This window comes from Lichenostomus cassidix, chromosome 7, assembly GCF_008360975.1.
Source record: "Lichenostomus cassidix isolate B80296 chromosome 7, HeHo_3.0, whole genome shotgun sequence".
Taxonomy (NCBI): domain Eukaryota; kingdom Metazoa; phylum Chordata; class Aves; order Passeriformes; family Meliphagidae; genus Lichenostomus; species Lichenostomus cassidix.
Window position 1 is genome coordinate 17980872 of NC_139488.1, and position 21430 is coordinate 18002301.

Consider the following 21430-nt stretch of genomic DNA (forward strand, 5'->3'; position numbering starts at 1 on the left):
ATAAATCAGTAATCAGTTAGGAGACAGAAAATGTAGCGATAAGACAGTCCATGTTATTTATAATGGCAGGATGTTTCTGGTTAAGTACAATAATATTGCATACTGGATTAGCGACCTAGTCTAAAATTGACACCACTTTGAAAGGAATATGTAAATTACTCATGTTCTTCTAAAGGTGTGCTGAAGACGTTACAGATAATTCAGCGGAAATTTTGATACAGTGTGCTGTTATGAGAAAAAGTAAATTGAATCCTAACATAAATAAGTGATGTAATCGCAGAGAAAATGTCAACATATAAATGCTAACAAGAATAAGAACTGCCCTGATTTGCAACATCTCCATCTCTAAAAGGTATTTTTGTGATTAATGGATGCTCATAAAAGAGTGAGACTGCTGTTCAACACAGCGGGTAAAATGAGATTGAAAAGGCTAAGATTTTTGACTGTGGAATGGAGGTGAACGCAAAACAGTAAGGGATACAGGAAGTGTTAGACGGATAGAAGAACATCTAAATCTATTTAGAAAGTAGAATATCTAGTCTCCCAAGTATCTACCTAAGATATTTGGAAGACCAGGAATTTTTGTTCCTATAGTTTATGGCTGAAACCCAAGGAATATTTGTTGAAAAGTGGGACATTTAGAAGCTATATAAAAAACTACTTTCTACAAAATGTTAAAAGTTTTTTTGAATTCTGTCACCATTTTTGAGAGCAAAGATTTAGCAAAATCAGAATAAGGAACTGGATGTGGCTAACAATAACCAATGGGTAACATGACATAGGAGTAAAATGACACATTTCAGGACTTAATCTTACTTTGTAGAAGTAATCCGCAATTCTTTTACTTTCCTCAGAGGTATCCTCTGCTGTCAGCTGTCAGAGAAGTTACTGGACAAGCCTCTGTTCTGAAATGAAGTTTCAGCTTGCCATGTTTTTTTAAAATTACTATTTTTTTTATAATCCACTTTATTGGTCTATCCTGTGTTTTAATCTAAAGAATTTGAAAAGATTCTCTATATTCTGATGAATAAAAAGTCTTAAGAATACGATACAGAAGATTGTCTTCTGGTTAGTAAAGTAGTATCTCCATTACTCTTTTTAGCATCTAAATTTGGGCTTAACTCATTAGTTAAGATACACAACTAGATCTGTCAGTTGTTAGTGTTGTCTAAACTAGATGCCCCCAAGCTATGGTCCCCAACACTTACCACTTTAAGGCCAGATTTGGAGTTAGCTATACCTCCTTGGTTAAGGAAGCTGGAAGCTGGCTGATTATTGTGTTAAGAGTGTAAAGTTTGTCTCTGTGTTTCATAAATCTATATGCAATGTAGTTCTTCAGCATCTTCCAGGCTTAGTGCTTCCTGCTAGGTGGATGAATCCTTTACGTTTGTGAATGCTGATTCAAATATAGGCTATATAATCAAGGTAGGAAAAGATTTTAAGAAAAAGGCCACCCTTTTTCTGTACCATTGTATCTTGATGAAACTCAAGATTAGTTTGTTTTTTAATTTCCTTCCAAAAATTCAGTCACATATAGCTTCAGTTTTTCCTGCTAGCCTTTGGTGACAGCCTAATACGGAGTTATCAACTTTGATGCAGGTGGTTGGGATGAACTGTGAAGATTAAAATGAGAGAAAGAGGGTTGTTCAGAAAGTAGATCTGCAAATGAATCCATGTAGCTCAGATGGGAAAACGGGTGAAATTGAAGCAGAGGTGCATGGAAGTTGTGATGGTCTTGATGAATCAAGAACCTGGCTATGAAGAGAGAAGGTCCTTGTTTCTGAAGCTCATTGAATTGGCAGGGTTCTCACTAGGGAGATAAGGAGAATTAGGATGAGTGGTGGTAGTGCCAAATAGATTATACAGGGTGAGCATAAGATATTCATCTTCTCTAGCACTGATGTATGATGTCCTTTTGTTTTCCACTCATCATCTTTGATACTTCATAAAGTGGCATTCTTTTTGTCTGAATTGGCAGAGGAGCCAAGACCTATTGCTGCTGGAAATACTAAGTAAATTACATTTGGGAGCTAATGCTTTAGCTGTTTGTTGTGGTGCCTTTCTGTCATTTTGACAGAGAAGTAATGTATGATGCTAAACTTTGGAGCAAAAAAAGCCGGCCTCTATTCAGGTCAGTAATTGACATAGTTATCACATTATCATAGAGATAATTAAACCCTATGTTGGCAAACAAGTTAGTGGAAAAGGACTAATTTGAACAAACTGAACTGAAAGCATAATTTTTTGATCTCATATCTGGCCTACTCATGTTAACAGTTCGTGGTGTGGTTAAAATGGACAGCTTGCTTTGCTGCTGTCAGTGTTAAGAGTAAAACACTTCCGTAGCTAAACACCTCTGTGCTTAGAATTCTTGTGTGTTCTGTGTTCCTACCAGCTTGTACTGCTGAAGGAGCTGCCTCATTTGAAACATCCAAACTATGCTGATAATTTGTGTAAGAACTCTGCAATGTCCCCTCTTTTGTAGATTTTTATGGAGAAGCGCTGCAGCAGTTATTTGGGATCTACTATATAGAAATTTCTATGAAAGCACCAAAAGGTCTTTCAGCTTTATGAATTTCCAAGGAGGCAAAAAAAGGGGGGTGGGGGAAGGCTGTTAATGAAGATGGAGGGCTTCAAGCACCTTTCGTATTGTGTGTAGAGCCCCTAAGGGCTCTGACAGACATGCAATGATGGATTAAAGTTGATCAGCTAAATATTATACCACAGCAAGTAATCTGTCAGAGGGGCTGACTGTGTATTATTGCCATCTGAATAGGCCTTGGTTTCAGATTGCTGGAATAGGCAAGGTCAAAACCAGTGATAGCAGTGAAGGAAGGAAGTCTTTCCAAGAGGATGTGATGCGTAGTGATGCTTTGGTCATTCAATTTTCTTCTACTGCAGCGTGTCTGTCAGAGCCATGACACTGCACAGGAACATTTGGTATATGAACAAATATAGGAATAGGAGAGGCAACCTGCTGGGGACAATAATGAGAAATACTTCAGTAGAGAGGCAGAAATCAAGTCTGAGGCGAGCAGAAAAATACATACCAATTAGTCTCCTACAATTAACAAAAGCGAAAGAGTGAAGGTCTAAGAATTAAATTACCTATATGTCATGGAAGAGGAAGATGCTTCATTAGCTTTTAGAGATAATCAACTCTTTGCAAGTTGGCACCTTCTTCTTTTCCCATAGTAACCAATGGAATTTTAGTAATGGGTTTTCAGTCAGTTGATTTCAGTAGGATTACTATCTAATAGATTACTTGAATTATATAATCTAATTTAATCTGTCCAGACTGGACAATTTGGAGGGACAGCTGATTGGCTTTTGAAAACATCCTGCAGCACATTTTTGGGCACTCCCCATTGTGGCCTGATCCAAATACAGAATCTGCAGGGAAGGCAGTTTAGTCATCAGGGTTAGATCTGGGCTTGGATCTGTGACCACAGATTAATATAACACTTAGGTAACCACTTTACACAAATACAGATGGCATAGACTTTGGAAACATTGCAGCACTCCTTGGCTTTTCTTACAGACATCTCATTCTATTTTTTAAAAAATGTTACCTATCTCTATTCCCCAGAAAAGTAAAATCCTGTTCATCAATTCCACCTGCTCCAGTTGAATAGGTGGGTTATACTCCCTATTTCAGGAGCAGCTGATTTCTTTGCTCGTCCTTAGTTCCTCATCATAAACACTACTAATGTTTCTTGCATTAGGGTGTTCATTGGTAGGTCTATTATTGTATTCTGCTAAATACAATGGGATTGTATTATGAATATCCCATACTAATGGGATATTCAAAGCATATTCCTATAAACACACTCAATTCGCAAGATATGTATTAATCCTGTTATTAAGAAAATAAATACATACTAATTCAGTCTCTTTGCAGCTGGGAAATGTTTCTTTAATCACTTGACTTTTACCTAATTAGTAATTAATTTTTATCTATCATACACTGAAACTTAGGTTTTAACTCTCAGCCTCCTTGTGGTCATTTGCCTGCACTCAAAAAATAAAAAAAGGTATTTGAGACAGTGTAGCTGATTCATGACTGTTTTTCCTGGGAAAAAATATTATTAAAAATCCTATTGAAAAGCTGGTTCTTCAACTGCCTTCTGCAGGGACCACATGCAATGGTCACAAGAAGAAGAGGAGAATGCCAAGAAAAAAGCAACAGAGAACTCCCTGGTGAAAGTTCAATGGGAAGACCAAGGTAATAAATTTATAATTATATAAAAATTCTTATTTAATGCTCTTTATTAAAACATTTGAAGATGCTGTAGAATTCAGGAACACTCTTTTTACTTCTGCATTCTCTTGTCTAAATTTTTTGGTTTGTTTTTGATTTTTTTCCCTTTGTTGCCTCAAAAGATCTCAAAGTGTGTTTTTCTAACAATTTAGTTACTTATTCAAACAATTTTGCAATTGGTGTGGCAATAGGGTCTATGTAAAACAAGTACATCAATATGGTGTAGTTGTTCTGACTCCTTTTGCAGTCCTTCAGAATAAAACTACTACAAGGCTTTTACAGAATCAAAAGCAATGAATTTGCATTCAGTGAGGGTGCTGGGGATGAAGATTCTCATGTACAATATTCAAATGCTTTTTCATGATTTGTGGACTATTTGGAGAGCTTGTATTTGTATGTTGTATCATATTTCATTTAAGTGCCATGCAAGTTGCAGTGGTCCCAGCTGGTCCCAGCTTGCTGCCTTTGCCTTTGCCTTTGGGTGTGCTTAAGGAATCACTGTGTTCACTTGGTGTGGAAGGTGTTCCAATACATGCTGCACAGTCTGCTCTGTAAGGGATAAAGGAATTTTGTGCCTGTCTTCAGAAGGAAACTTCATGTATTCTAGGTTTCTGAAGAGTGATAGCTCTAGGTTCAAACTGGCAAACTAAACTATTGACTAAATGCCAGGATAGTTATGTATGTTAAAGATGGAATATCAACTTGACAGTAGCATAGGAGACTGGATTCCTAATTTGTTGTTCTGTTAGAAAGATATTGTGAAAGCAGTTACTTGGATATCCTGTGCCTCAGTTTACTTAGCATGCCATGGATCTGTCAGATAGTGTCATTATTGTCCTGTGCCTTGATGTAACTAGGACACATGTTGGAGGTTATCTGAATTACTTGCGAGTGAGCCTTGCATTGTGTGCCCCTCATCACCTTGAATACTCTGGGATTGTCAAACTGCTTTTCTCTGTTACCTCTCACATTCTTTATCTAAATACAGGACTACAATGTTAATTTTCCAAAAATTACAACTAATACCTTCATTTGATTTGTACAAAAAGCTGAAAAAGAGCTCATAATTGAAAAGAGAGCTGTGTGACCATGTGGTTCATGGAACCTTTCATTCTTCATCTACAATCAATTAGAAGTTAGCTTGTGCTGGTGCGAAATGGAATAATCAGGCATTTGTCTATTGCCAAGAAATACAAGAATCCAAGGACATTTCCTATGAATGCCCCTCTGTTTAGGACTTGAATAGGTGAGCATTGCTGATAGTGTTCCTTCAGAAAGCTTCAGCTTCATTCTGCAAGTGGAAGTACATTTTGGCCTGTTTGTGTAAACAATGAACTAGACCAAGGCTAATGAGCAGGTTATTTTGGGACCTTGAAAACTACAGTAAAGGGAAAACAGACAAGACAGATTTCAACAATGCTATTATATTACTGAAGTAGAATAGTTCTGGTGAGTCTTTTTAAAGCAAGAGAAGTTAAACAGAATGAACTCATGATACTACCTTTAGGAATTTGATTTACTCATTAGCATGTGCAGTTTCTTCTCAGGCATGCTTGTTAGCGTTGGAAGATTCTGTTATGGAGAAAAATAGATTGACAAAATAAAGTTTTGGAGGTTTTTTTTGTCTTGGAAGTTTATATGTTTTTTAGTTATGTAATTTTACATGCTTTGGAAAATTTAGTGGGTAAGATAGTTAAATACACAAAATGAAATAAAGGTTTGGTAATGCTGCATGTGTGTTACTACACAGAGGTGCTGGAATGACCAGTGAAACAACGCAAAGTGAAGTGTTCCTTCACTTGAACCTATGTAATTCCATATTAATACAATTTCAAAGGCTGACTTTAGCTAATGCTTTCCTTCAATCGTGAAATCTGGAAAACTTAATGTGAATTTAAGGACAAGGGTTCTGAGCAGACTTGTAGAAAAGTAATAACTATGGCGAGGGGTGGTAATAATTTAAGAACCTTTTGACTAGAAGGGGTATTGTTTTTTATATTGAAGCTGAGCAATCTATAAATGGGCAACTTAAACGATTGAAATCTGAAATATATATGACCTCAATCAACTCTGAACTTATAAAATAGGTCTGTACAATTACAATTACATGGCTGGGTCTTGCCTTTAATAATACAATTTGATGTATTAAATGTTAATTTTAAAAAATTATGCAGATTTCTAGGACAAGGCATTCTGCCACCTCCTTACCACTTCCCACTGCCTGTCTGTGCCTCTAATGATAATTCTCAGCCTTGTTTATCTCTGAAAAGCTGTAGCGATTTAGGAAATAATATGTTAAGATTTAAAAAGTGTAGTAGGAGAAGTGCACCATACATTTACTCTGTGCATTTATATTAAAAGAATTAATGGGTTGGTGTGAGTGAGAACAAAATAAGAAAGGCAACACATTATATGAGGTACACTTTTGCAGCAAGAGATGTCCAGGGTAGCAAGAAAGTTCTGCAAATGCTTTGGAAATAAGGGGGGGGAAACAAGAAAAAAGATTTGGCTTGGTACTTAGGAGGGATAAGGAAGGGGAAACTATCAACAAAAGAGACATTGAAAAGCTGTAATTCTTATCTTTTTATCAGTCTTCCTTTGAAAGGGTTAGCTAGCTCCAGTCCAGTGGCTAGCACAATTAGTGCTAGTGAGAAGGAGGAAAGATTTTGTTCTTGAACTGAGAAAGAACAGGTTACAAAGTACATCCATAGAGTACATGGATGACTGGAAAAGCAGAAAAGAGAATATTTGCTTTTTAAAAAAGGGAGGTGGGAAAAAAAGAAAAGTCAGATAATTAGTTTCAGTTCCTGGAAAAATACTGGAAGAGTACATCCAGAGCTTGCAGACACTGGATTCAAAAGAACAAAGGCGATGAATACTGGCCAACAAATATTTTTTTCAAGAATAAATCATGTAAAATCAAGCTAATTTCCTTCTTGGAGAAGGTTACAAGCCCTGGGGTTAAGGGAAAAGCAGCAGACGTCCTGAAGTTTATCCTTAGTCAGGCTTCTGACTTGCTTTACCTGACATTTTCATAAGCAAGTTAGGCAAGCGAGAGCTAATGAAACTGCTTTTGGGTGAATGAATGCCTAGAGAGATCCTTTCAGAATGGAAGGCTGTGCTGGACAGAGAAGTATTTTATTCTGTGTCCAGTTCTGCTTGGTATTTTCATTAGTGACCTCAGGAAATTGGAGACTTGAAGATGATGTTAAGTGAAAAGATGTTTCAAGAATGATGAAGGACAGGATTAAGATTCAGAAAGATCTGGACAAATGGTGGAAAAAAGGGAATCTGAAATATATCAATTTGCTAAAAATAAACGCAGAATTCTTTGCTTTATAATAATTCCTTGAAAAAAATACTAGGTTCTGGAACAATTGGCTCGGTAGTCATTTTGCAGAAGAAGATCAGAGGGTTGTGATGAATCACTAGCTGAATCAGCAGTGTCATGCTGTTGCAAAATGGCAAGCTGGGAGTTATAAACAGTATTACAACCTGTAAGCCTCATAAAATACTCCTTTTGCTCTGCATTAGTAATGGCTTTACCAGAATACAGCACACAAAAGTAGTAAATCAATTGAAGAGCATCTAGAGAAGAAAAATGAAAATTATCAGAAGTCTAAAAATCATTACTTCTATGGAAAAAAGAAGAGAGCTAGGTTTGGACAATCTAGAAGAGAGATTGTTTATGGAGACGTAGTAAAATACTTCAAATATGTAAATAGGTGTTGCAAAGAGAAAAGAGAGCAATCTTTGCTTTATCTGCTTTGTCCATAGCTGGGACAAGAATTGCTGGACTTAATTGCAATTCGGAAATTTTTAGTTAGGTGGTGGAAATGGTTCCTGACTGTACAGAAAATAAAGATTTAATATATTACTGAAGAATGTTGCATGTGAAAGGTGGTATTTTAGGAATAAGTTGGACAGATCTTTGTGGAGAAGGAGTATGAAATCCCCGACTGTGTGAAATCCCTTCCGGTCCTACTCTTAGACATTCTAACATTCAGTTAGAATGTTTTGTAAATTAAAAGTTAGTACAAAGGTCTATTGTAGGACTCTGAAGTGTTTTGAAAGTAAGAAAGCCAGTATGTTCCTTCTGACTCTATTGTTGAATGGTTAAGTGTGAATTACTGTCTATTCATTATGTAATAGCATTTTTCAGTTCAGTTCAGAGAACTGGAATTTTTTTTGAGGTGATGAGGTCTCAACAAATTTGCAATTGATTACAGAATTTCATAAAGTATGAAGTAATTTCAATTTCATATTTCTTAAATGATTGAAAAGATGCATTGCTTTTATAATTTGAGACATGAGAGCTTGTCTAAGAATCTTCAGATTGCATATTTGGGTGGTGCTGTTCCATGATGTCACTACATTTAAAAAATGCAGTAAGCCTGTCTACCCCTTCCTAAGTGGCATAAAACCTAATTAAACTTCATAGGAGTTATTTTGAGCACATGTTAAGGTGAGACTTAAAATCCATATGTTTTAATTTAAATGTAAAATGTGTGGGACTATGGATTTTAAAACTGTATATTTGAGGTCCAAATTATATGTTGCTTTAGAGTATTTTCTAGATAAGCTCACATTCACCAAGGTTTTTTTCTGTTTTGATTTCAGATAAATATGAGAGAGAAGCCAGTAAATATTGGAATGAATTTTACAAGACCCATAAAAATAACTTTTTCAAGGATCGTAATTGGCTGTTTCTGGAGTTTCCAGAAATTCTTCCAGGAAAAAGGAGACAAGAGTTCAAAACAGAAAAAAGATCTTCAGAATACACAAAAATAAATGATAACAATAGGTTTCCACACCAAAATGGAATGTTAGAAGAAGGAGTAAAATATTGGAATAAAAATTATGCAGGTGGTTCTACTGCTGTTCAAGGATATGTATATAATGAAAACCAAGCAAAAACTCTTACTGACAATCCTCAAGGTAAAAACTGTGGAGAAGAACTTGGCGAGCTAAAATCCTTCCCCGGTTGTGATGCCACATACCGAATATTAGAGGTAATGCACTGCAAATATTCTACCCATCATATAGAGCTCCATTTAACTGCTTAAAAATCTAATAAAGACCCTTAGTAAGTATCAAGAAATTAGGCATTTGGAATCTGACATACTACATTCATTTATGGCAGAAACTTTCAGAGAAACCTAGGATCTGGACTTTGTTTTCCCTTTAAAGTTTCTCCCAAATCAGAATAGGGCTAGACTGTCAGATTCCATTTTCATTGAAAGACAGGTTTCTAATTTCCTAAGGGAAGGTGTGTGTTTAAGTGCTTTGTCTAAAAGTGCAAGTACGTGCTGCATTCTTGCCAAATAGTGAAATTGGACAAGAATATTGCATTTTCATATGCAATTTGAGAAATGGATTCTCTCTTAACTTTAGAAAGACATTGGGGAGAAACTTGATCGTATAAATGATTTGAGAATCGTGGTTTGAGCTGTTTATACCTTTTCTGTCCAACATACTTTCAAGACTAATGGGTCCTACCTGCCAACTAATTTAAGACAAAAATAACAAAAGGGTTTTATTTGCTCATTTGTTTTATCTTTATCTTCTGATTTTAGGTTGGTTGTGGGGCTGGGAACAGTGTCTTTCCTATTTTGAAAGTTCTATGGTATGTAGTGTTGGATTTCTAAATATGAATGTTGTATTCACATCTTCATTTTCACCAAATGTTTGTGCTGGATCAGTGCTACAGGAAGTGTTGAATGAGCCATTTTACAACCCTAAATTTTTAATGTGTCCAGACCACAAATAATACTGGTAGCATCAATATAGGAATCTCCTCATATTGCTCCACCCTGGTCTTGGGGGAATCATATTTGCTGACAAAGTTTGTCTTCAGATGCATTCAGGCCAATTTCTTGTAGTTAATCTCAGGCAGGTGAAATATTCTCTTGTTTTATATATTGCTGTAAAGCTACCAGGTATCTCTTAAAAAGGCCAAAATCAGAGACTGGAGATAATGGCATGTGATCTACTGGAAAAAAGTTTTATTGTTTCTGAATTGGCTGGTATATTTGTCACATTACTTCAGGTTTCAGTGTCAAGGCACAAGTCCTGTATCACATTACTTAATTCATTGAAACATCTTAATCCACTTAACTTCCAGTTTTAGAAAAATCTGTTATGACAGCTTCTCCTCCCATCCATGTAGGCAGGCAGGTTTTATTGGAAAAGCTATGTATGTATCAAGGGTTGAAAATGATTTATTTTTATTCATGCCTTTAAGAGCTTGAGAATAAGGCAATTCATTATTCTATCAATTAATTCTGAAAGCTAGTGTCACCACTATACAAAAATACTCCATTCTGGAGATATGGAAACACAGCTGGAGGAATTGAGTAATGCACCATGTAATGGTCATTATGAAACCCCTGAGTTTGAGGGTCATTCATGAAACCTCTAAATGTTAGCAATGCATCTTCATCATTTATGACCCTCATACAGTCATGAGGGTCATACATGAAACCTTAAAGTGTTAGCAATGCATCTTCATCCCACAGCAAATGCTTTGCTTTTGACAGCATGCAATGAAAGGAGAGTCTGGTTTCATGTGAAAACTTTGAAAGGAACACTATATAGGGAAAGACATATGTGGTTGTGTTGAAAAAGGTGAGACAAACTTTGTGTTTTTCTGACAAGAGGCATTAGTCATAGATGGTCATTTCTGATAATTAGGAATCTACTTGTTAGGTATTTTTCCTGAAGATCTCTATTCTTATATAAATTCTTCAGTCAATCACATTGGTTGATACATTGAACAACTTGCTTGTTTGTCTTGTATATGACCTAATGGAAAGATCTCTTATCTTATAGCAGACCTGGCTTTATAAAACAGTTGGTTTTAGTCTGAATTTAATAATATAAAAATTGCCATCTGTATGCATACAAAAACAAGCCAGTGTCAAGCATGAATGTACCTTGGCTACAAAAGAAAATTTTACTTAGGTTGGTAATGTAACTTTTAAACCTCTTCCCCCTATCTCCCTTCAAATTTAAGTTAGTGCTTTTCAATACAGTGCTTCATGAGATCAAGCTATACCATCCAGATCAAGCTATGCCTTTGTCTTTAGTGGACATTCTACATAGTTCCCATTCTGCTCTAAAAAGAAAAAAAACAAAAACAATTCTAACAAGTCTATTAGGTAATCATCTTAACCTTTCCTAAGGAACTGGCTGGGTCCAAGGCCTGGATGCTTGCTCATTCATAATAAATCTGTAAATTCATCAAGTTTCATGGTGGGCACAGAGCTGATAAAAGTCAGCAGCAAGCATGGGGTGTATTTTGTTCCAAAAGCATTCTCCTGTTGAGCCCTTAGAAGTCACTAACTTTGCTGTGTATACTGTGAGATCTTATAGGCGCTGGCAGAGTCCGTTGATTCCTTTCTAAAGAAGCCATCCATCCAAAATCTCAAATATATTTTTAATTAATTAAGTTGATCGTGAGATCATCCCTCAGTGGGTTTTGAGTAGCTTTCTCAATTTATCTTAAATGAATTTTTCAGAAGTGAAAAAACTTCTCCCTAGAAATTACTGGTGAATGGTACAAGGAGCTGGCTTAGTCTTGGATGGGAAGGGAAGGGAAAACAGTGCTCCAGGAAATTCTTATTCATCCTGGCTAGAAAACAAAGGAGATAATGAGGGGCGATAACCAATACCGCTTAATCAAATCAAAAGAACAGCAAGGTGATACATGGAAACCCAGACTTCTGCAGAACTGGATGATGTTTGCAACACCCCATCTCTGCCCAAATCATATTGCTAATTAAACTGCATGCATGGGCTAATAATGTGGTGCTCCAGATAGAAAATGTGACCTATTAATGTGCATTTATGCATTACAGCACCAGGACATTGTCATCAGTTCTGATAGCCCTCTGTGACCCTTTTTCTTTTCCTTTTTTGCTTCCTCCCTGACAAGGCTATAATTCTTTTTATACTAACTGCCTGTTGGTATTCTTATTAATTTGTCTGCCCTATTGGTTCATTACAACCTATGTGGCTTTCCATGAGCTAGACATCAATAAGGCATGCTTGATCAAACATGTGGAGAACCCCAGAGGACCCTCTGAAGTTTCATGGACACTGATGTAGACTTTCATCTTTTACAATAATAATTTTTTAACTGATGTTGGTTTTGTTTTCCTAGCAATACTCCTGGAACCTTTCTATACTGTTGTGATTTTGCTTCAGGAGCAGTGGAGCTGGTAAAGGTAATTCATGCACTCGCTTTAGAGTACCTTACAAGCCTGTAATTCAGGAGGCTGCCAGGAAGCCATCTTCATGAAAAAGAATGTGATGGCTTTGAGAACTTTTAACTGAAGTTTTCAATATTCCAAAGAACAAAGTCATACTGTATGCAGAGAGGAATGAATACCATCAGTGAGCTTGCTTCTCAGCTTGAGTAAGATACCGGACAGAATAGGCTTTTATATGAGATGTTTTACAATGCAGAATAATTGAAGAAAAAATGTTTCTTGAGTCACAGTAAACGTATTAACTACTACTGTTCTCTCTGTGCCTCTTTTCATCTTTTTCCTGACAGTCACATTCGTCCTACAATTCAGCCTGGTGTTCTGCCTTTGTTCATGATGTGTGTGATGATGCTTTACCCTATCCTTTTCCAGATGAGATCCTGGATGTCATTCTCCTTGTCTTTGTGCTCTCTACTATTCATCCTGACAGGTAAATGAAGACTAAAGGGCAAAGCAAATGGGTTAAATCTCTTTTTTAACTGGAGGTTTTCAATAATAGCAAAAGAAGATGATGAATCTTTATTATTTAATAAGCTGCAATACATATAAAACAAGGTATTTTAAATGCTGTTTACCATTTTCAGGCTTCAAGAGAAAAGCTGGTCATATTACTTATAATTAGTGAGTCTCCAGTCTCCATCAAAATACAAGGGGTATATTGTAACTAAATCCATCTCTATTAGAAGTGACAGATTCAACAAAAATGCACACTAAAAAAGCAGACTGATAGTATTCTAGAAGGAATTTATTTTTAATGGTCAAAACCAAACATTCGTGATTTAACACCATACAATATGTTGATAATGACTTAGATTGCTGATTTAGCCACATTCAAATATTTACATGCAGGCCTTTAAACTAAAATGCCTCCAGAATTTTGTAACTTGTTTGGATTAAGGACATTTGATCTAGTTTTCGTGTACGGTGTTATGTTGAGTACTGTTAGCCTTTGCTAATGCCTCTCAGTGTCTAATGAACCAAACATTATGACCATTAAGGCTGGCTGATTGTGAAAATGCCCTTTTTAAATGGGAAAAATGTGTAAGAGGGCATGTAAGTTAAAATTCCTGATTCTAGATAGGTATTGCTCCCTTCTGTTTGTTCAGGGATGAGCCCAAGTCACACAAAATCAGGGTCCAGGTTTCAAAAACAATTCAAGTAGTAGACTTCAGATCTACGTAACTCCAGTGATGCTGCCAGAAAGAAATTGGGCAATAGTGATTCATTCAATTGCTTTGCCTGTACAAGCAGTAATCAGATGTTCTGTCAGAATTGCTCTCTATCATTTCCTATTAGTCTTCTAAGAATGTGCTTGGGTGGGGGTTGTGGTTGGTTTCCATGTTGTTTTTTGTTTGTTTGTTTTTGTTTGTTTGTTTTTTGTTTGTTGGGTTTTTCTTTGGGTTTGTTTAATTTTTTAGGTTTTTTTGTTTGGGTTGGGTTTTTTTCCCCCAGGGCTGACATGGATGCTTTTATGTACATGTGTGTGTATACATACATAAAGATTTCCGTGTAATTTTCTGTGTTGTGAGACTCACTTTTCAAAGATGTGTTAGTCTTTTCTGCTATCTCATAGAATTAAAATGACAGCATAAAGGAAAATGGGATCCAGATTCATCTTGCTCAGTATACATTTTTTCTGGAAACTTTGAAAGTGGGAAATGAGAAAGAAAACCAAGAGAATCACAAAGCAGAACTTATGAAAAGATGGAAAATATATGTGAGAGGGACACATTTATATTTAGCAAATTGTTACTTAGTAATTTCTCTATAGGCTGTTGTGTTTAGCTTTTGATAATTGCTACACTTGTAGTCAATTTTTACGCACTTCAATTCTTCTAGAAGACACCTCTAAAATTTGGTTGCAGAATTGGAAGTATTAAACTTTCTTCAAGCTATATAATTAATGTCTTCTAGTTCTCCTGGATGAGGTTTCTCAAAGCACTTTAATTTTTTTGTGCACACACAATTTTTCTGTGTGTACAAAACTTCTGTTTATATAGACAGAGTGTATGACTCTGTGCACAATTACCTGTCTTGAACAATCTCTTATTCTTAGGTGGGTGGTGCTTGCCTTTTTCATCTGTGGCAGCAAACTTGATTGCTTATGTGTGCAAACTTCACCAGTATCCCATCTATTTTCTAAGGATGCAGGGGGTTGTAAATAGGTTGGCTAAGCTACTGAAACCTGGAGGAATGTTGTTATTTCGAGACTATGGAAGATACGATACAGCTCAACTTCGTTTTAAAAAAGGTAATTCCTGAATAGTTTTGTAGTTCACTGTTCATTTTAACTCTTTCCGGAAAAAAATAGTGACATGTCTTTTTTCATTACTGCTCTAATTTCTTAGGTCATTGCTTGTCAGAAAATTTTTATGTAAGAGGAGATGGAACCAGAGTATATTTCTTTACCAAAGGTATGGAATGTTACAGTTTCATAGAAAGGGTTGAGTGTTTCTCAAGGTGATTTGGATTATGAAAGCTCACCTTAAAACAAAAAATTAAATAATTTGGCCTTTTCAAATTCTCTGCTTTTAAAAAGCCCAAAGCTAACTGTTGTAAGAAAATAATTTCCTTTGTGTGTACACTGGTTGCATTTGGGGTCCTCCAAGATTGCTTACCAACATCACTTGAAATTTCTCTTTAAGTATCCTGTGTCTAACTGTATGCTCAAATTTTGTTATTTAAACATGCACGTGATTTCTCTCTTAAAACTGGGGTAAGCATGCTTGGAAGGAGGGTCTGTAGCTGTATGTGGCGTAAAAGTCTGGATTGTCATTTGTCAGGTGAAATAGCTTTATCTTGGTAATACATGAACAGTGACCAAATGGCATGCACTTTTTTACTCAATTATGGCATATTGAACCCTGTGAAGAAAGGGTATCTATGGATGCTGTGAGTAATAACTAATGTGGTTTGGGCCTCAACAATTTTTACTGCAATATAAATCAAGAGCTGTGAAAATGAATTTCTAACAAAGGACTTCTTACAGGCAGTGTCCTTTATCTTTCAAATTGCAAAACAGATTTACTTCTATCTTTGGTTGAACTACAGGTTGGTAATTACTACATTTACAAATGACTTTTTTTTTTAAATTGCAATAATTCTTCATATGAAAAAATAGATGAAGTATGGAACATGTTCAACTTGGCTGGATTAACTGAAGTACAGAATTTAGTTGATCGGCGATTACAAGTAAATAGAAAGAAAAAAGTGAAAATGCAGCGAGTTTGGATACAAAGCAAGTTCCAGAAGCCATTGCTATCTGCACAATCCTGAAGAAGCCACCAAAAGCACCCTTATAAATAATTGTACTCCAGAAATGTAGTATTGAAATGAAATCTGGAAACAGAAGCATATTTAAGTACGTGTATTTCCAGTAAATGTTGTCTCAGCCACTGAAAAGTATAAAAAAGTTCAATAAATGTATTGAACTGGAAACCTTTCTCTGACTTTCATTTCTTTGTAAATATGTATGTGTGAGAAAAATCTGGGGTAGGGGGTAAGGTAATTTCTGACTTCTGCTTTATATGCAATAATCTTTTCATAACTGACCAGGCACTGTTTTACTCCCTTGAATATGAATAGTCAGTAAGTATAAGTATATATCTCATTCCTGTTGAAATTCACAGTATGTAAAAAGTTTTAGTCTGAAGCACAGTTGTTTCAGAGATTTAGAGAAATAGAATATGTGTTCACACTACTACTACAGGCTGCACTGTGTTAATTTCCAAGTCACATCCTTTTCAACCACTGTGTGTCTTGCAACTGTATTTCCTCTTTGGAGGGAAATTTCTTGGTGCATAAATAATGAAGACAAAAATCTCTTTCTGATTTGCATGTAAGCTATTTCACACTAACTGCATGTGATAAGTGTACATATCAGATTACTCAGTGATTGGTGTCCTCCACTGTGACTGTTTTACTATGCTGAAGTCTCCATTTTTCATCTACATGCTCATAAGGAACATGCCAAATTCAAATACAATACGATATCTTTAAAGTGCTCTAGGTTGTAAACTGAACATATTTCATGTAGAAAAGAATTACCAAAATACCAAAACAGTGCTGAAACCAAATAGTTAATACTTGTCTGGATAAATACAAACATTATTTTTACGATATGTAGGATACAGTAGAGGGAGGAGCAAAAACAGTAGTCAAGAGTACATTTTATTAATATTGTTATGGGGTAATGTAATCACACTAGAATGGTAATCTACCTGGCTGAGATATTTTTGTTGTTTACAGAATGAAGTTGCTTTCCTAGGGATTGGATATTAGAAAAAAACCACAATATTTTTTATTGACCAAGTGGGGATACAGTAAAGGACAGGACTACACTAGTACTTCATGTTCTTTTAGGAAGAAAACCAAAATGCAAACACTGTGTTGAAATGTAGAACATGATACTGAGGCTGTTGAGATAGTATTTAAAGATACCACCTATGCCACTTTGCTATTTAAATGTAATTTTAAATCTCTTAGCCACAAGGAGGAGAGAACAAGAAACAGGTGAATGAATAAAATCTCTTATTTCAGCTAGGGTATGTAATGCATGTAATCTATAACATGCACTTTTGAGTGCCATTAATACAGTGACACTCAAAGTCTCTTTTCTTGCTTTTGTTTTAGTCTGAAGGGTAATCATGTCACAGCTGACAGCACAGCCCGATGGCTTTTTTGCAAGTTGTTAGTTGCTAAGTTGAGGAGAACTGACTGTTTTTAAGAAAACCTTAAATTATCTAAATGTGGACACCAAGTAGCTTCATCCCCTTTAACCTTGATGTGTTTCAAGAATGAAGTGCAACAAGGGGGCTGATCCCTTTTTGAAATTCACATTAGAGGAAGATGCTTTTTTATGAATTAAGAGGCTTAGGAAGCTTTGGTTAGCAATAGCATTATTGTAACCTGCAATGAAACTCTTGTGGTATAAATCAAAGGTTAAAACACAGCTGTGTTTCTTAGAGCCTAAGAAGTTGTAGCATCTTCATGGAAAATATAAATTAATGTCTGCTTATATTTAAAATATGTTTCTACTTTGTTTTATTAATTGTGACTTCTGAATATACATAGCTCTTAGCTAGCACAAATCATTTCCACTTGTAGAATTTTCCAGGGTGGTGATGATGGTAGCTCTTGAGCATTGTGCAATCTTATTTATGTGTGTGACATGGGTTTTCCTTATGTAGAAGCTAAAGTAATGTTTGCTTTGGCACTCACAAGGATATGTTGATTCTGGCAAGATTCTAATATTCTATGTTGTTAGTTTAACAAAAGTGTGACATCACAAAAAACCAAAACCTGAATTTTGAATGACCTTAAGCAAAATCAGCTTGTTTCTCTTCCACAATTTGTAGCGTAAGTATTGGTTGCCTCTTTTAGAATAATGCTGCCAGATTTAGAAATAATAATATCAGCTACTATTTTTAAGCGCAGAATATCCACTGTCTGAACAGTTCTAAGATTCACAGAAGGGGAAATGGAAAAAGACATCATTCCAAATAAGAAGTTTTGAATCTGAGTAGCACTTTTGGTATTTTGGCTTCATGACATTTCAGTTTTCAGAAAGCTTAATCAAAGACATATTTTTAAAATACTTCCAAATTATCTGTATTAGGCAAATAGGACTACTGAAACAGGAGAGGAAAGAGAGATGCAGTCAGCTACATAGGAAATGCAGTTTAAAATGGCTTATTGTTAATTAATTTCTGGAGGAAAGAAAAATTAGTTTATTAGTATAGAAAAAGGCACCTAAGTTTCATTTTTGACATGCAAAGTTAATTATTTAATTGGATGTGTACCTAAAATTAATTTATACACATTCTATAAATATTAAACATTTTAATTTGTAATTGAAAATTTTCTTTAATTTTTTGTGGAGGTTTCTTTTCTAGTTTCAGCACAGCTTCCAAATGGCAATTAGAGAAAAGTAGTCTTGTTAGAATTGAGCTTTGCTTCATTGGTTTTGGCTTGCTTTATGAATACTGTGTATTTTTTTCCCAGCTCCACTGGTATTGCATTACATTTATGTACAGGGACATAAATGAATGTGGTACTTACTGGTTTAGACCTTGCTTGGTTTTCAAGCAAGTGCAAGACAGTTAAAAAGTAAATAAAGTGGCCAACATTTTTTCCTACACTGATTTTGAAGTATTTAGTCAATAACAATTAGCTCATATTAAAAAACGTCTTTTTTCCCTCCAAAACCAAGGCAGGTGCTTGTGCCATATCCACAAATCAACCAAATCTGAAGACAGCCAAAATACAGGCCTGAGGAGGAGACTCATCATGCTGAGTAGGAACTCTAGCAACACTAGGGAAAAGTTTACTGTCTGGGAAACTACACAACTAATCTCCTGATTCTGCTGTTTTAATAATGACTAAAAATTTATAACAAACAATCCCAGAATTTGTAATAAACACTGGTGGAAATTACTTAACATATATTTTGCTATGTCATTTTCGTTTGTGGTGTGAACTTTATTCACTGTTGCAGTGTGCTCTTTGATCTGTTGACATATGGTTTGCTTCCTCTTTTCCCTATGCATAGTGGACAACTAAGCAGTTTCTCCAGGAGCTATATACACAAACATGTGCAGTAAAGTTTGCCAGCTGAATTATTGTTAGGATTGAAAAAAGAGAGTTTTATTTCCTTCCGTACAGGTTGCTTTTTCTTTTTGTGTGAATACAATGAATTGTATAGATGCTAAATTATATGTAGTGGTATTGGCTGTATTTTTAAATTATTTTAAGTCAAGTATCAGAGAGTCATAGAATGCTTTGGGTTGGAAGGAACCTTAAAGAGCATCCAGTTCCAACACCTCTGCTGCAAGCACGGACACCTTCTACTACACCAGGTTGCTCAAAGCCCCGTCCAACCTGGCCTTGAATACCAGTGTGATGTCTATGATATAGATAGTTCATATATAAGATAGTTCATAGATAGTTCATATATAAGCCCTTTCTTTTCCATAGAGCATCTTCATAATGGGTGGTTGAACAACCTTGGAAATAAAACGTGTACACGTGTTGCAAAAATATTAAACACTGTTGTTAATAATGCAGATCACTTTGCCTTTCAGTACAGGTAAACTTCTCTCCATATTTGGAGCAAGGATTGGACATGAGGGGTTTTTTACATCAGTTATGTGCCAGTTTCCCTTGTCTTAAGAATCATCCAGAATTTGGACAAGTGTAAATCTCCTATACACAATTACACTTAGTATATAGTCAGTAAGAACTACATGGGTTGCCATGAGCATCTTAACAGGTTCTTTTTTTTACCTTTGCCTCCTGGCATACAGGTCATGCCTGGACAGGGCTTTGAGCTGAGAAGGAAACTTCTCTGTTGAATGATCATCCTTCACCCTTTGCTAGTACCAAGGAACTAAAAGAAGAATTTGCCTGATTTGAAAGCAAGAGCCATATATGCAAGAGGGGAGGAAGATGAAGATGCAGTCAAAGGCAGGCAAGAGAGGGGATTGAGTGTTTGTGAGCTAGGGTAAGAAGGAAGCTTGGATAAACTGACCAAGACAACTGAGATGCAGAACAGGGAACTGAGGAACAGAACACTGTGGGCATCGTTTATGGAGAAGATTGGTAACAGGATGTAGTGTGGCAGGGTGAGGACCTTGGGCCTAGAAATGAATGAAATGGTGGAGACAAGGAGAGAAAGGGGACTATTTGTCACAAAAATAGGGTGAAATCTGGGTAAACAAAGCAATCAGTATGAGGATTGGAAGTAGAAAGACTTGTCTTCAGAGTTTTTATTCTCCCAAGTGGTACTGTATTTTCACGTCTTAGCAGAATAATGTAGGTTGTGTCTTTCATCCATATGTGCACAACGTATTTCAATTTATTAAAAAGATGGAATGTTTCATTCGTTGCAGTTTGTATGTGCTATGCACACGTTTGCAACAGTGCAGGCAAGTGTATGATACACCTGCTTTTGCTTTCTCCTTAGGGGATAATGTTTTTACCTTCTTTCAAGTAGAACCCTATAGTGACAGAAGCTACATTCCTAACCTCCTGGGAGGCAAATACCAGAGAATAACAGAAGTGTCTGTATCCTGATGGTGTTCGATCAAGGTAGAACAATTAAATTTACTCCATGTGTTCTGATGATATCCCATTTAAATCAAGACAATATCTGCAGATTATCACCATGAAGAGCCTCCCAATATCAGTTTCTATTATACTTGCATCTGTTCAACAGAACTTAAAATGAATTTGTATAAACTGGAAATAAAACTTAAAGAAAATAGTAGAATAGACTTCATCTGGGATTACAGCAATTTAGAGATGGAATATGTTTTTTTGCTTTAAAACACTTATGGTTGCAGAGGAGCACTTATCCAAGAGGCTGAAAATTTAGCTTATTTGAGGTATAATGTATGTCAAGAATATTAAAGCTAATATCCGTGTTCTGAAGCTTTGTATACTTAATGTTAGCCAAAGATATCGTCATTTGTTGCTGTGAAAAAGGAGTTAGCAACAAGATAGACTTATTTTCAGAGGATATTTTATTGATCAGGGTGCTGCAATTTTTAAGGGAACTTGAAAGATTAAGGAAGCAAGTGAATTGGCTTAATAAGGCTAAAACCCATGGATGGCATACACAATTTAATAAATAATTAGATTAAGAATAATCTGGGCATTCCTGTGTTTTGATACTAAATGAAATTTTAAGTTAATTAAAAAGCAGGCTTGGTGTATCCTGCTAATTATAAGAACAAGCAAAATGTTAGAATTTTAAAGTATGATGTAAAAATAGAATGCTCTATAGCTACTGCATAAATCCAGTGTATAGTCTTCCCTGTAGTGTGTCCTGTTCATCTAGAAGAAAAAGATGCAGTAAAAATAAATAGTGAAGTTTTTTCACGTCTCCAGGAATTTTTAT

The 21430-nt window shown here is 35.7% G+C and overlaps 1 protein-coding gene across 8 annotated transcripts in view; it reads left to right on the top strand.

Moving 5' to 3' along the window:
- The window catches only part of METTL8 (methyltransferase 8, tRNA N3-cytidine), a 76647-nt gene extending 55475 nt beyond the window's left edge, over positions 1 to 21172 (top strand). For 5 of the 8 annotated variants that reach the window (XM_085066481.1, XM_085066482.1, XM_085066480.1 and 2 more), the window contains 8 exons: positions 4134 to 4225; positions 8882 to 9273; positions 9838 to 9887; positions 12426 to 12489; positions 12822 to 12961; positions 14676 to 14782; positions 14880 to 14945; positions 15653 to 15969. In XM_085066481.1, the coding sequence (XP_084922607.1) occupies positions 4134 to 4225; positions 8882 to 9273; positions 9838 to 9887; positions 12426 to 12489; positions 12822 to 12961; positions 14676 to 14782; positions 14880 to 14945; positions 15653 to 15807 (1066 nt within the window). In that variant the 3' untranslated portion in view covers positions 15808 to 15969. Of the gene's footprint in view, positions 1 to 854; positions 1069 to 4133; positions 4226 to 8881; positions 9274 to 9837; positions 9888 to 12425; positions 12490 to 12821; positions 12962 to 14587; positions 14783 to 14879; positions 14946 to 15652; positions 15970 to 19613; positions 19726 to 19835 lie in introns of those variants that run through there. The other 3 variants (XM_085066484.1, XM_085066485.1, XR_014853475.1) reach the window with 3 other exon arrangements.
- The last annotated feature ends 258 nt before the right edge of the window (positions 21173 to 21430 follow it).